At 43.3% G+C, this 15,395-nt stretch overlaps 1 protein-coding gene across 1 annotated transcript in view; it reads left to right on the top strand.

The window, feature by feature from the left end:
• Positions 1-3,792: 3,792 nt before the first annotated feature.
• Positions 3,793-15,395, top strand: part of ZKSCAN2 (zinc finger with KRAB and SCAN domains 2) — a 24,418-nt gene continuing 12,815 nt past the window's right edge. The window contains exons 1-5 of the mRNA XM_043456178.1: positions 3,793-4,893; positions 6,130-6,316; positions 8,518-8,609; positions 8,938-9,064; positions 12,081-12,764. Coding sequence (XP_043312113.1) covers positions 4,489-4,893; positions 6,130-6,316; positions 8,518-8,609; positions 8,938-9,064; positions 12,081-12,764 — 1,495 coding nt within the window. The 5' untranslated portion in view covers positions 3,793-4,488. The remainder of the gene's footprint in view (positions 4,894-6,129; positions 6,317-8,517; positions 8,610-8,937; positions 9,065-12,080; positions 12,765-15,395) is intronic.

Raw genomic sequence — 15,395 nt, 5'->3', positions numbered from 1 at the left:
CTCAACTTCACACCATTATACGAAAATACCACTCATGCTCATGACATTGCCTCTCTTTGAAATGCTAAACATCGTCAGCTTCCCTCTATGAAGCTTTTCCCTGGTAGCCAGAGGCCATACTCTGTACTGTCACAGGCCGTCATGCATCCCTCCACCACATTTATTCTTGTTGTTCAGTCACCAAGTCATGTTTAACTCTGCGGCCCCACAGACTGTAGCCTGCCAGGCTCCTCTGTCAATGGGATTTCCCAGGCAAAAATATGTGACAATTCTATGACTAATTTTCCCCATTTTGCTGTTAATACTTTGAACAAAAAGGTTGTCTTATGTCTCTGCTTATCCCACCATGCCTAGCATGGCACCTCATAGAGATGCAGAGAAAAACCATTGACTATTACATATGCATATCAAGAAATAATTGAGAATTTTTCATTATTGTATTACTCAATGTGGTGAAAAGAACTGGAACGTTTAAATGGTTATTATTCTGTCAATTATCTGACCATCATTAGCGAACCAGTGGGAGAGGCACTTTTTAATCTGTGAAATGGAAGTTTATTTCAATTAGTTATAATTTGGTTAAGAAATCATATTTGAAAATATTTATACAATGTCTGAAATAGACACACCAATACAAACATACTCAACTTTTTCACTTTTCACTTTCAGCTTGGATTTTTTTTAACATGGCAACCCACTCCAGTACTCCTGCCTGGAGAATCCTATGGATGGAGGAGCCTGGTAGGCTACAGTCCATGAGGTCACTAAGAGTAGGACACGACTGAGCGACTTCACTTTCACCTTTCACTTTCATGCATTGAAGGAAATCGCAACCCACTCCAGTATTCTTGCCTGGAGAATCCCAGGGACAGAGGAGCCTGGTGGGCTGCCGTTTATGGGGTCACACAGAGTTGGACACAACTGAAGCACCTTAGCAGCAGCAAGCACTGATAAAACTTCTTGGAACCATAACGTATTTATATATGTGTATATATATATATTTTGTATTAATATATTTAATGTTCACTCTTATGGTAACCCTACATTAAAATCTCATTGGCCAAAAGCAAATTATAGCTGCTCTTAGTTGCTGGCTAAAGGCTGGCAGATCAGCACCATGGACAGAGGAAAATGGTGCAAAAGGTCACTCTAGGGCTACTTGTAAAGTTAACAGCTGTGATAGCAGATGTACTACCAAGGAGAGACTGGTGTCTCTGGGGATCATGGGAAGAGCATGACATTAGTGTTTGGGTCTTAAGAAAACAACCACTCTACCAAGATGGTTCTGAATAGCATGATCTGCTTCATTTACTGACCCATAGTGATTGACCCACTTTTCCAACAATTTGCTCTTCTGTTCCCAAGGTGTCAACATTTTCAATGCTGAATTAAATACCTGACTAGAAAATATGAAGAACATTTGTTCCGTTCTACCTGTCCAGCATCAATGACCCTTTTTTCCTTTGCAAACCACCTTTCAAACAAATAAGACATCTTTAAAAGATGACACTATGGAACTGTTGATACTGTTGGGAAGCGTTTATGATGATACTGAAGTTATGTTTAAGGTGGAAGTCCGAGTCTTTTAGCAGTACATCCTGACAGTTACAGATGAAATAATATGATATCTGGGACTTGATTCAACATAATCCAGGATTAAGGGACTGGACTGAGGTATAGGGAAGACAAGACTGGCCATGAATTGCTAACTGTTAAAGGCAGAGCATGAGAACACAAGAGTTAATTCTCTCTACTGTTTTATATGGGCTTTCCTGGTGGCTCAGACAGTAAAGAATCTTCCTGCAATGCAGGAGACCTGGGTCTGATCTCTGGGTCGGGAAGTTCCCCTGGAGAAGGAAATGGCAATCTACTCCAGTATTCTTGCCTGGAGAATTCCATGGACAGAGGAGCCTGGTGAGCTAGTCCATGGGATCACAAAGAGTCAGACATGACTGAGTGACTAACATACACACACACTTCTATATGTTTGAGGTTTTCCATTAAACACATACATACAGGTGTGTATGCATGTGTCACTGAAAGACCACACACAAAAAATGAAAAGTGATTCCTGAAGAATGTATAACCCTGCTCCTAGAGTAACAAGCCTTAATACCCTCTGCTCCAAGAGTACCTTTAATAACTGTCCACTGCAGACTTGAAACTTTGAGCTATAACTCACCACTGCTCCCTAATGTACCTCAGCTGCTTGTGACACTTGCTTCTCCTAAAAACACCAGATGGCTCAAGGAGCTTATAAAAGACCTTATTTCTTAGCTGACTCAGAATTGTGGGTGGCCACTTAAGTCTGAAGTAACCTTGGGTAGTTACATCACCTCACTGAGGAGTCAACGTCCTTAACTCTAAAACAGAGATAATCTTACCTGCCTTATAGGATTTCCATGAGGACTAAACTTTGCCTAGTCAGCTCTTACTCCTCCTTTGTTTCTCATCTCTAGCTTCACCTCTTCAAGAAACTTTCCCAGACCTCCTCACTAGGCCATTTCCCTCTAATACACACAGACTCTCAGCACCATGTTCCTCTCATTGGCAGTACCTGCCGCAGTTACAACTATCCATTGTGTAACGCCTGCCTCTCTCAACAGCAGCAGGGGATGCTGTTTTTTCTCATCACCTATCACCATGCCTGGGAAAAGAAAAGAAAAAAACAAAACAAGGGGCTCAATAAAAATTATTTTAAAGAGACAAAAGAAATGAAGTAAAGGAAAGTAAGCTTTGTAGACAGCTGTGTAAAGACAACTTCTGGTATATACTAGATGCCCAGTAGAGTCTCACCTAATGTCTCTTGGCTGTTAGAATTTGCATGTCAAGCTTTAACTAAGACGTTCTCTGAGACAGAAAAGCCACTAAGTTCTATTTTCTAAAAGGCTATCTACCCAAGTCCCCGCCCCCAGAACAGGGATTTTTTTTTTTTTTTTTTTTTTTTTTTTTTTTGCACGCTGAAGTATGCCAAATGCTTAAAACTGCCTGGCACCTAATCAGTAAAGGGATGGAGAGAGGGATGGATGGGTGGGCACTGTTCGGGCGTTTCACATAAGTTGGGTGACTGGACAACTCCTCCCGGCACCACCAGGAGGAAGCTGGAGCCCGGTGGAGGGACTCTGAGCCAGAGACGACATCCCCTCCGAAAATTTTTGCACTCCTCACCCCCCGCCGACTTCCCGGGTGCCCAAGACAGTAAGAATCTCCCAGGCGAAGAGCAGGCTCTCCCGCTGCCCTTCAGGCAAATGATGGGAACATTTACAGATGCGGTATTCACAGTTGCTCCCACAGGGGACGGTCCAGTGCGGCGCCATGTCCCTCCGCGAGGGCCGCAGTCCCGCCGTCCGATCGCCTCACGCAGGAGTCCCGCCAGCACGCGACGGGGTTCAGCGCGTCACGGAACCCTCCGCCAGGCAAACGAGTTCTCACACCGCGCGACAGAAAGAACTTTGCACCGCCTCCTCAGTAGCGCTCCTCCACCTCAGAGTCTCCCCGCCTCCCAGGTTCCCGGGCTGAGAGAGGACGCCCACTCCCCTTTCTCGTGCCGTTCTACCATCTCCAGCAAAGTGCCTGTGCTGTGTCCCTCCGCCTCTCGGGCACCGCGCGTAAGCTCCACCGCGCCCCTTCTCATTCCTAACGTGTCTCAGCAGCGAGTTACTGCGCTGCGCGCTCTCGCGAGAGTCCGCCGCGCAGCCCCCTCCCCCAGCCCCTTGCTGGCGAGGGAGCCGCCCCTGAACCCCGCGGCGCCCGGGCGCGAGCAGCGCATGCGTGGCCGCGGCTCCCAGCGCCCCCCGCGCAGTCCGGGAACAGAGCGGACGAGCCTCCAGCGAGAAACCCGTAGCCGCTACCCTGGGAAGCGTCGTTTGGTCCCCGCAGCTCCTCTCCCTTAAGGGGCAGGGCCGCTTCGCGTCTTTCCTCAGCGTGCGGTAGTTTCCTGAGGACGGCCCAGGCCATCTTGAGCCAGAAAAGCCAAGCGCTGGCCTCGGATAACGCCGGCCCCTACCAGCCGCCCGCAGCGGCCTGGGCGCGACGCCGTGCCCCGAGCTTCGAACCCGGAGCCGGGAGGGGCTTGCACACCCGGCCCCACCCACTCGGGGCCTCGCCTCCCCGGGCCCCTGACACACCCCCTCCCGGCCCCGCTGTCCGCCCCTGCCCTCCTGTCCTCGGTCCCCTTGATTTTCTGGTCCTCTAGCCTCGCTGTTTCAGACATTGCACTAAAAGATGAATCCTGAAAAACCACATCGCGGGGACATATATTGTGGCGAGAAGAGGCCGAGTTTTTGGACCTTAGAGTACAAGTTCACCTTTTCAAGGGCCTAGGATGGATTTGAGTAATCAGCCTAGGGTACCCTGTTCCTGCTGACACTGCCGTTTTCACCTCCCTTCCTTCCCATACTTCCAAAACCATTAGCAGGCGGCTCTCGGAGGTTTGACTTCTTTGAGTCTCCTTCGAATCAGACGTGAGGCTGACCTCCGGGTTGGAGCATGGCTGCATCCCTGGACCCTCAGACCGACGCGCCCCTGGGGGTTGAAGGATGCCTCATAATGAAGGTGGAAAACGAGCCCGAGTGGATATCGGAGCCCATTCTCGAAGGATCGGATAGCTCTGAGTCTGAGACCTTTCGCAGATGCTTCAGGCAATTCTGTTATGAGGATGTGACTGGACCCCATGAAGCTTTCAGTAAACTCTGGGAACTTTGCTGCCGGTGGCTGAAGCCAGAAATGCGTTCCAAGGAACAGATCCTGGAGCTGCTGGTGATTGAGCAGTTTCTCACCATTTTACCGGAGAAAATTCAGCTGTGGGCACAGAAGCAGTGTCCGGAAAGTGGAGAGGAGGCGGTGGCCCTGGTTATACATTTGGAGAAAGAGACTGGAGGACTAAGACAGCAGGTGAGAGAGGCTTTTCCAAATTTTTATGTTTAGCAAAGAGAGGGTGGAAAGGAAAGTGGACAAGAGATGCATTGCAGAAAATGCAAATTGCAGAAGGATAAATAGTAATGAAAGACCATTAAGGGGATCTACCTCAAAGGGATCAGAATTTCATATTAAATAGGAAAAAAGCTTTGGTTGAACTATTATCTTGCAAATGACACTAAACATTATGCATCTGAGTATTTGTTTTAAATCTTTGCATAATGCTTCCCCAAAATTTTGAGAGAACAGTACATTATGCTTCACAGGATTTGACTTTTGCAGCTTGCTCCTAAAGAGGGCTGTTTTGGATCACCAGCCCAGGTGGGATGCATGAGACAAGTGCTTGGGCCTGGTGCACTGGGAAGACCCAGAGGAATCGGGTGGAGAGGGAGATGGGAGGGGGGATCAGGATGGGGAATAAGTGTAAATCTATGGCTGATTCATATCAATGTATGACAAAACCCACTGAAATGTTGTGAAGTAATTAGCCTCCAACTAATAAAAAAATTTAAAAAAAAAGAAAAAAAAAAAAAAAAGAGGGCTGTTTTGATCCCTCTCAAAAAAAAAAAAAGGACTTCATCAGTTATCCCAGGGCCTCCTGTAATCCTTTAATATCCCAGTCCAGTCTTCTGAAGTGCCCTCAATGTCATCATCCTTGTCACCCTTCTCCATTTTAATCGCTGATCCTTATTGTCAGTGACTTTGCATGCTCGTCTAATTGTTTTTCAACAGCCCTTTCCCTAACCTCATGAAATCCTGCAAGGTTTGCACTTTCACCTGGCAAGGGATTTGCATTTATGTAAAGACCTGTCTATTAGCAAGTTGCTATGCTGGTCAGAAATAGACACTCAATGTCAAGATTAATTTTCTAAGTTTTCATTTCACTAGTGAATTAGTGTTCTGAGAACTTTCACTTTTCTGTGAACCTAACAGACGTGAGGACTCAGTATTCTGATAGCAGGGAGACTCTGTATTTTACTCTTAACAGATTTTCCCTCTCTGTATATTCCCCCCTCTCCTGTTCCCTTCTGCCTAGACTTTTGGATAGCACTATGGACCGGTGTCCTCAGAGGTCCCATTGGGAATAGAATGAAATTTTCATTCCTTCTCGTATCTTCTATCCTTCTTTGATATCTTTCATGGGGGAATTCGGCCCTGATCTGGTCCTCTTTTCCTCCCTTTTTCCATTATGGCATTGACTTTATTTCCCAGGTTAGCAGTCCTGTGCACTCGGAGAAGCAAACCCCCCTTGGAGCAGCCTGGGAGGTGGCAGACATTCAGCCAGAGCCGGTGGAGACCCAACCCAGAGTCATGTCTCAGGAAGAAGCTGAAAGCCTCCACTCAGGACACCAAGAGCAGCCAAACCAAAAGAGAGAGCTTCGACCCTTACCCAAAAATGGTAAGAAGAACGTACTACATGCCCTGTGCAGTGACCATGGCAGATTTGTTTTGTAGCCCTAACATTCTCACTTGTTCACTGTAGGGCCCTCTTGATACATACTTGAAAATAAATTGAATATTTGGGGAGAAAGACTTCATTAGCTTCAAGAGTTGGGAATATGGGTGACGACTCTTTGTGACCCCATGGACTGTAGGCCACCAGGCTCCTTTGTCCATGGGGATTCTCTAGGCAAGAATACTGGAGTGGGTTGCCATGCCCTCCTCCAGGGGATCTTCCCAACCTAGGGATCAAACCCAGGTCTCCCACATTTTAGGCAGATTCTTTACCAACTGAGTCACCAGGGAAGTCCAAATAAAAGGGATCTTAAGATGAAATCTGAGAAAGTTTAAATTGTCCAGACTGGCCTTAAGGTCTCCTAATGTTATTTAAGAGTCTGCATTCTGCAATCAGTTTGTGGGTTTTAGTCCTGCATATATATGATTTCTTGGCTGGCTATAAACACCTTGAAAGGTTGGAAGAAGAAATGAGATTTATTTTCAAAAGTGACTCACAGTAAGGTATCACAGAAGTGACATGTGAGAGGGATAAGACTTTGCAGAGAAGGGACCACTGATGTTCATGTCTGCCCTGGACATAAATGAATCAAGTCAGATACAAGGAAATGAAGAGCTGTCCTCCCCATCCCCTGCAGCGTAGTGTCAGGCTTAAAGAGAGGAGTGGAAAGATCACTGGACCTAGAGCACAGTGTAAAAAAGCATGGTTTTATATCCTTTCTCTGCCCTTCTCTCTTTGTGATCTGAGCAAGTAATATTAATTAACCTCTGTATTAATGCATAGAGATTAAGAGATTAGGCTTTAGAGGCAGACAATCTGGGTCCAAACTCTAACTCAGCCATTCTTTATCTGTGTGACCTTGGTCAAGTTGCTAAACTTCTTGAACTTTCCATTCTGTCATCTCTAAAAGGAAGATAGTAAGATTTTAGCATAGATTAAAAGAAGCCTCATAAAAAAGTCAGTGCATAATAGTGCTCAATGAATGTTAGTTTCCTTTCTCCCACAATGGCATGGTTATTTTTAAACTTTAAAATCTATCTGATTTACACAGTCCCTCATCAAGAGGCAAGATTCACCACTACGGACACCACCTCCTTATCTGTCCTGAAATACATATTATGATAGAATGCTTTGCAAATATTAATGGTTTCTGGATTCTTCAGTGTTTGTTCATCAACATCAAAGTTCCTGTGTTCACATGGATTAGATGCTGTCAGTTACTTTACCTGCTAAATGTATGGTATTTCTGGGTTTTGCTATTCCAGGGTGATAAGGAGTTCCTAAAGTGGGAAAGTTTGTTCTGTGGAGGTTCTTACTGGGGGTATAGAGGAAAGGAAATTTGAGGGATAAGTATCTCAGAAAGGTGAATGCCTTCTAAACGATGACGTAGGATTTCAGCCAGGTGTGCCAAAGGGAATAATATGTTTCCAAGGAAGTGGTTCCATTTGGTTTCGTAGAAAGTAGTAAAGCAAGCTTCTGAGTTCTTGGTCACAATAACATTTATTTTTGAAGTTTTCCTAGATAGTGCTAGAGCAGAAGTTAGACTGCAGATTGTCTTATACTATATAAGTTTATTTTCCTTCCACCTTTCTGGGAGTACGTTTGCCTGTAGTATTCCGTACTGTGTGTCTATATTTGTTAACTTTATAAGGATAATATTTACTCAGAGGGGATGAATTTATGCTAGAAATTGCAAACTGGTAACTCATGTGCCAAGTCAAACTTGTTTCTCAAAGAGTTTGGGGATGAAGGTTTTGTTTGTCTGTAGTTCTCAAGGTTTAAGACTTGCGATTGTACATAAAAATCCAGCTTTATGGCTTCTCTTGAAAAATATTAGAAGCTCTGGCTATGGCAGGGCCATAGTCTAAAAGGGAGGCATCACCCAGAACCGAACACTGGACCTGTGCTCTCCAGTTCCCCACAGTCCTCACCTCCCCCCTTTCATGATGTACTTTATCTGCTTACTTCCTAAACGCATCTGCATTTTTGAGCCCTGGTCATGGTTTGGAGCATTGTTCTGAACTCATTGAGAAAATGACCGCTTTTTGTTGGTTTTTTTTATACATGCTCATCCATAAAAGGAGAAGCAGAATGAGTAAAAGGGCCAGAGTCCATAGCACTAATAGTTTCTTTTCTTCTTACAGCTCGGCCTTCTCCCTGGGTTCCTTCTCCTGCTAATGAATGGAACACCATAGATCAGGAAGTAACAGCCACACGAGTTCCTGTCGGGTCCCAGGTAAATTGTAACAGTTCTCTCTGGCCTAACTTCCTAGGATATTCAGTCACAATGATTTCTTCAAACCTCTATACCCACTCCAAGAGACTTTTCCCCCATTGCTCCTTTTCCAGAAAAGACTGCATGCAGCCTTCTGAGTAATCAGACTCCTTGCTGGATCCTCTCTCTTATGGTTCTTTATAGTACTTTCACTTCATTTGGCACATAATGTATACTGGTTCTTTGATTTCAGTTTTTATCTAGGGCTTTCCTGTCCTTCATCCATGATCATTCATCCTTCAGAACCTATATGGTTATCTTGGTAGTCATTACTGTTAGTGTGTTACAGGGACCTGTGAAAGATGTCCACATGGCAAGAGGTTTTTCCTACAAAAAGAGTGTGCATCAGATTCCTGCTCACAAAGACCTCTACCGGGATATTAGAAAGGAGAGTGTTGGGAACATGGTCTCCCTGGGTAAGGATTCTATCCCTTTTCAAATAAAAGATTTGAGGATTTCTAGTGTATTCACTTCTACTGATAGTAAAATAGTTATAAAAATGTTATCATTTTAAGGGCCATGGGTTTTCTGTCATTTCTGTGCTCTAGCATACCATGTTCTCTTACCTCACTCATTCCTTTCTTCCAATTTATATTATAGATTTATGCATATTCTTATAATTTAGTGGTTAAAACATTAGAGAGGTTTATAGATGATTGTCATGTTATTTAAATATAAAATTCACCCACATCCACTAAACTAAAAACTCTATAAAAATCACAAGGTATTTTTAGGGTTTGTTTTTGTTTAACATACAGTAACCCCAACATTGTGCACAGAGCCTGTTTATAGGTGGTGCCCAGCAAATATTCACTGAATGGATGGAAATCTTGCAAATGGAGGAAAAAAAGTGATTTAAATACAATAATGTTGTGAATTATTTAAATAGCACACATTTTTACAAGCACACATAACCACTTGTTAAGTGTAATTTTACAAGCAAACTTTTGAAGAACTGTATCATCTGCTTTAATGGCAGGGATAAATATGTTTCATTAATATGTAAGCTGAAAGTCAAAAATTACTTATGAATGGAACTAAAGGCCTAAAATGTGTAGAATACACACTGTAGATACTACAGACCTATGTTGTTTGAGTAGCCACTAGCTATCCATGGCTATTTCAATTTAAATTTATAAAATTAATTAAAATTAAATGAAGTTTAAAATTCAGTTTCTCAGTGGCAGTAGCCATATTTAAGTTATTCAGTAACTGCACTAGACAGCACAGTTATAGAACTTCGTCACAGAAATTTCTGTTTGACAGTACATGTAGACACTAAAGCATAGAGATTACAAAATGGGCCATGTCAAACTGAATAAATGAAGATAAACCAACAGTTGTTTATGATCAGAAAGCAATTAAAGCACTTGGAAAAAACTGCCAATTTAAGATGATACCAATGACACACCAGTAACAAAGCACTCTTCCCGAAACAACAGGACCCTTGATTTTAACTTTCACTTAGGGCATCTGTGCTTCATTGCTGACCATTCATCCTTCAAAGACTTGTGTGGTTATCTCAGTAGTCCTTGTTGTTAGTTACAGAGACAAATGAAAGATAGCCACACGGCAAGTTGCCCACACAATAGGTGTTTCCTAGTGTTGCCTTGGATCGCATAGCATCCAGACCTAGTAAAATGATGGATTAGAGGCCTTAGTGAAAGCTGCTGTGAGTGAGTTAGAGGCCATCCTTTGGACCTTCAGCTGCAGCCCAGTGATTCCATGTATGATAATTATATATGGAAAGGCTCAAAGACACTTGGCACAGTCTTTTATCTTAGATTGTAAGCTAAAGGCTCGTGAATCTAGCCTGCAAATGTATTTGGGCCTTGCACAGAGTTTTAACTTAAAATTTGTTCATAAATCTGGATTTCCAGCATCTCTTAACCAGCCGTCAGGCACATTCTCACATTGCAGCAGCTGACCAGAGCAAAGTGGAGGAGCTTGTGCTGAATGGCCAGGGCTCTCACTCCAGCCTGCCTGGTCCTTGTAGATGTTCGAACTTCCATTGTCCATGCCCTTCTCTCATGTGAAAATGAAGAGCAGATCCTCAGCCCCAGGGTTCTTTCAGCTAGGATTTGATTTAATGCTGCTTCTCTAGGAGGGATTTCTTGATAGCTCAGTTGGCAAAGAATCTGCCTGTAATGCAGGAGACCCTGGTTCATTCCTGGGTCGGGAAGATCCCCTAGAGAAGGGGTAGGCTACCCACTCCAGTATTCTTGGGCTTCCCTTGTGGTTCAGCTGGTAAAGAATCCACCTGCAATGTGGGAGACCTGGGTTCAATCCCTAGGTTGGGAAGATCCCCTGGAGAAGGGAAAGGCTACCCACTCAGTATTCTGGCCTGGAGAATTCCATGGACTGTATAGTTCATGGGGTCGCAAAGAGTTGGACATGACTGAGTGGCTTTCACTTCACTCTCTAGGAGAATTCCATGAAGCTCTTGTGTGTGTTTTCTATAGAAGAAAACTAAATGTTATTACATACCTATTAGGCATTAGACACGTTACAGATGATCACTTACTTAATATTCCTAGCACCTTGTTGGGATTCCCAGGTGGCTCAGTGGTAAAGAATCTGCCTGCCAACACCACAGGAGACATGGGTTCAATCCTGGGTCAGGAAGATGCTCTGGAGGAGGAAATGGCAACCCATTACAGCATTCTTGCCTGGGAAATCCCATGGACAGAGGAGCCTAGCGGGCTACAGTCCACAGGGTCACAAAGAGTCAGATGCAACTGAGCATGCATGCACGTACCTTTGGATGGATGATATTATTCTCTAGGAAACTGAGGCACAGAGAGATTAAGAAACTTCCCCTGGTCAAAAAGTAAAGTGGTGGAGCTAGGATTCAAATTTAAGACTTTTTGATCTCCGCAGTACTGTAAGGTAAAAAATTCAAGTTGCTTTCTTATTATTGCATCTCTTTCCCATTAATTTTGCTAGAGTGTCTCCAAAAATTCATGACTTCTCATCTCCCACAGCCCCAGTGTGTGTGTGTGTATGTTGTGTGTGTTGAGTGGGGGAGTGAGGAGATATGGGGAGCAGGTGTAAGCACACTTTATAAGTAACAAACACCAGTTCATAGGCGCGTGCTGTAAACCTAACAATGTTAGATACTTGAGAGGGAGTCAAAGGTAGTAAGTGTTTCTTACCCCTAAAGGTTTTCCTTTAAGAACTAGCTGGGGAAGGAAGTGGTACATACATGAGATGTGAAATGGTAGTGTAAGTGCCGGATAACTGTGCCAAATAACTCATACAAGAATCTAGTGTGCACTGTCATGGTTGAGGAAGGCTTTTAGAGAAAAGATGAACTGGACAAGATCTTTAAAGGATAGCTATGAACAAGTGGTCTGGGAGAGCATGCTAAGCAGGAGCTTGGGGCATGCAGTCATGATCTCTCTAGCCTGAAATGTGTTTGTCTCACTATAGGAAGCACAGTGCCTGCAGCTAACAAGATAGCCCAGTTGGAGCCAAGAAAGGAGCCATGGACCATAGGTCTGCAGTCCTCTAATAAGAGGACTGTCTTGCGAAACAACTACATCAAGGAAAAGTCAGTTCATGCTATTCAGATCCCTGCAAGGAATGCAGGGAAAACATGGAGAGAGCAGCAGCAGTGGGGTTTGGAAGATGAAAAAATAGCAGGTGTGCATTGGAGTTACGAGGAAACTAAGACTTTTCTTGCGATCCTCAAAGAGTCTCGCTTTTATGAAACACTTCAGGCTTGTCCCCGAAACAGCCAGGTATATGGTGCTGTGGCTGAATGGTTGCGAGAATGTGGCTTCCTCCGAACACCAGAACAGTGTCGGACCAAGTTCAAAAGTCTGCAGAAGAGTTACCGAAAAGTGAGAAATGGCCATGTGCTAGAACCCTGTGCCTTCTTTGAGGACATGGATGCTTTGTTGAATCCTGCAGCTCATGCTTCATCCACGGATAAGCCAAGGGAGATTCTGTCTCTCCCCAGACTGAAGAGAATTGGCATCAGTGCTAAAGAACAGATCAATTTGGTGGAGGAGGAAGAAGCTGCAGAAGAGTCTGACGGTGATGAAATGGGCGTTGAGTTTATCCGGAAGCCTGAGCTTCATGGTGGCCCTGTCATATTTCAAAACCTGAGTGGTAAGAATGGCACTTTTATCCTGGTATGAGAATGGATGATGTTGTCTTGTGGAAAAAGGAGTAGACCCCCAGAAGTGACCAAACGCAAGGAATCCTGACACACACGCCTTGCCACTCGTCACTGTGATTGGCTGCATAACTGAAAATGCTCCCAGGTGTTCATTGCTGCCCCCAGTGCAGTTTGAGTAACAGCCATGAAGGATTCTTTTTCAGGTTAGAGCATAGCATGGGTTTTGAGTATTTGGAGTCTGTGGAAGGAAAACAAATGGAGTCCAGGGGTCCTCAGGATCTAACATTATCTGAGAACTGTTATAATGCAGTCAGTTGTGTTAGATTGTAAACGTCAGGGACCCGTTATCAAGGATAACCAGTAAAAGAATGTGTAACCAACAAAAAAAGAATTGAAAAAAAATGAAATTCTCAAAGAAGAAAGGAGACAAAAAGGAACACAAAGTAGATGCAACAAATGGAAAGAAAAAAAACAGAATGGTAGATGTGTATCCACATGTCATTAATTATAAATTTAACGGACAGGTTTTCAGATATATTTTTTTTCTTTCAGATATTTTTTTTCATTTATTTTTATTAGTTGGAGGCTAATTACAATATTGTAGTGGGTTTTGTCATACATTGACATGAATCAGCCATGGATTTACATGTATTCCCCATCCCGATCCTCCCTCCCACCTCCCTCTCCACCCGATTCCTCTGGGTCTTCCCAATGCACCAGGCCCGAGCACTTGTCTCATGCATCCCACCTGGGCTGGTGATCTGTTTCACTATAGATAATATACGTTTCAATGCTGTTCTCTCGAAACATCCCACCCTCGCCTTCTCCCACAGAGTCCAAAAGTCTGTTCTGTACATCTGTGTCTCTTTTTCTGTTTTGCATATAGGGTTATCATTACCATCTTTCTAAATTCCATATATATGTGTTAGTATGCTGTAATGATCTTTATCTTTCTGGCTTACTTCACTCTGTATAATGGGCTCCAGTTTCATCCATCTCATTAGAACTGATTCAAATGAATTCTTTTTAATGGCTGAGTAATATTCCATGGTGTATATGTACCACAGCTTCCTTATCCATTCGTCTGCTGATGGGCATCTAGGTTGCTTCCATGTCCTGGCCATTATAAACAGTGCTGCAATGAACATTGGGGTGCACGTGTCTCTTTCAGATCTGGTTTCCTCAGTGTGTATGCCCAGAAGTGGTATTGCTGGGTCATATGGCAGCTCTATTTCTAGTTTTTTAAGAAATCTCCACACTGTTCTCCATAGTGGCTGTACTAGTTTGCATTCCCACCAACAGTGTAAGAGGGTTCCCTTTTCTCTACACCCTCTCCAGCATTTATTGCTGGTAGACTTTTGGATAGCAGCCATCCTGACTGGCGTGTAATGGTACCTTATTGTGGTTTTGATTTGTATTTCTCTGCTGATGAGTGACGTTGAGCATCTTTTCATGTGTTTGTTAGCCATCTGTATGTCTTCTTTGGAGAAATGTCTGTTTAGTTCTTCGGCCCATTTTTTGATTGGGTCATTTATTTTTCTGGAATTGAGCTGCAGGAGTTGCTTGTATATTTTTGAGATTAATCCTTTGTCTGTTGCTTCATTTGCTATTATTTTCTCCCAATCTGAGGGCTGTCTTTTCACCTTGCTTATAGTTTCCTTTGTTGTGCAAAAGCTTTTAAGTTTCATTAGGTCCCATTTGTTTAGTTTTGCTTTTATTTCCAATATTCTGGGAGGTGGGTCATAGAGGATCTTGCTGTGATTTATGTCGGAGAGTGTTTTGCCTATGTTCTCCTCTAGGAGTTTTATAGTTTCTGGTCTTACATTTAGATCTTTAATCCATTTTGAGTTTATTTTTGTGTATGGTGTTAGAAAGTGTTCTGGTTTCATTCTTTTACAAGTGGTTGACCAGTTTTCCCAGCACCACTTGTTAAAGAGGTTGTCTTTTTTCCATTGTATATCCTTGCCTCCTTTGTCAAAGATAAGGTGTCCATAGGTTCGTGGATTTATCCCTGGGCTTTCTATTCTGTTCCATTGATCTATATTTCTGTCTTTGTGCCAGTACCATACTGTCTTGATGACTGTGGCTTTGTAGTAGAGTCTGAAGTCAGGCAGGTTGATTCCTCCAGTTCCATTCTTCTTTCTCAAGATTACTTTGGCTATTCGAGGTTTTTTGTATTTCCATACAAATTGTGATTTTATTTGTTCTACTTCTGTGAAGAATACCGTTGGTAGCTTGATAGCGAGTGCATTGAATCTATAGATTGCTTTGGGTAGTATAGCCATTTTGACAATACTGATTCTTCCAATCCATGAACACGGTATATTTCTCCACCTGTTTGTGTCCTCTTTGATTTCTTTCATCAGTTTTTTATAGTTTTCTATGTATAGGTCTTTTGTTTCTTTAGGTAGATACACTCCTAAGTATTTTATTCTTTTTGTTGCAATGGTGAATGGTATTGTTTTCTTAATTTCTCTTTCTGCTTTTTCATTGTTAGTATATAGGAATGCAGGGGATTTCTGTGTGTTAATTTTATATCCTGCAACTTTACTATATTCATTGATTAGCTCTAGTAATTTTCTGGTAGAGTCTTTAGGGTTGTCTATGTAGAGGATCATGTC

This window comes from Cervus canadensis, chromosome 32 (assembly GCF_019320065.1).
Source record: "Cervus canadensis isolate Bull #8, Minnesota chromosome 32, ASM1932006v1, whole genome shotgun sequence".
Lineage (NCBI taxonomy): Eukaryota > Metazoa > Chordata > Mammalia > Artiodactyla > Cervidae > Cervus > Cervus canadensis.
This window is presented reverse-complemented; position numbering and strand designations above follow the sequence as displayed.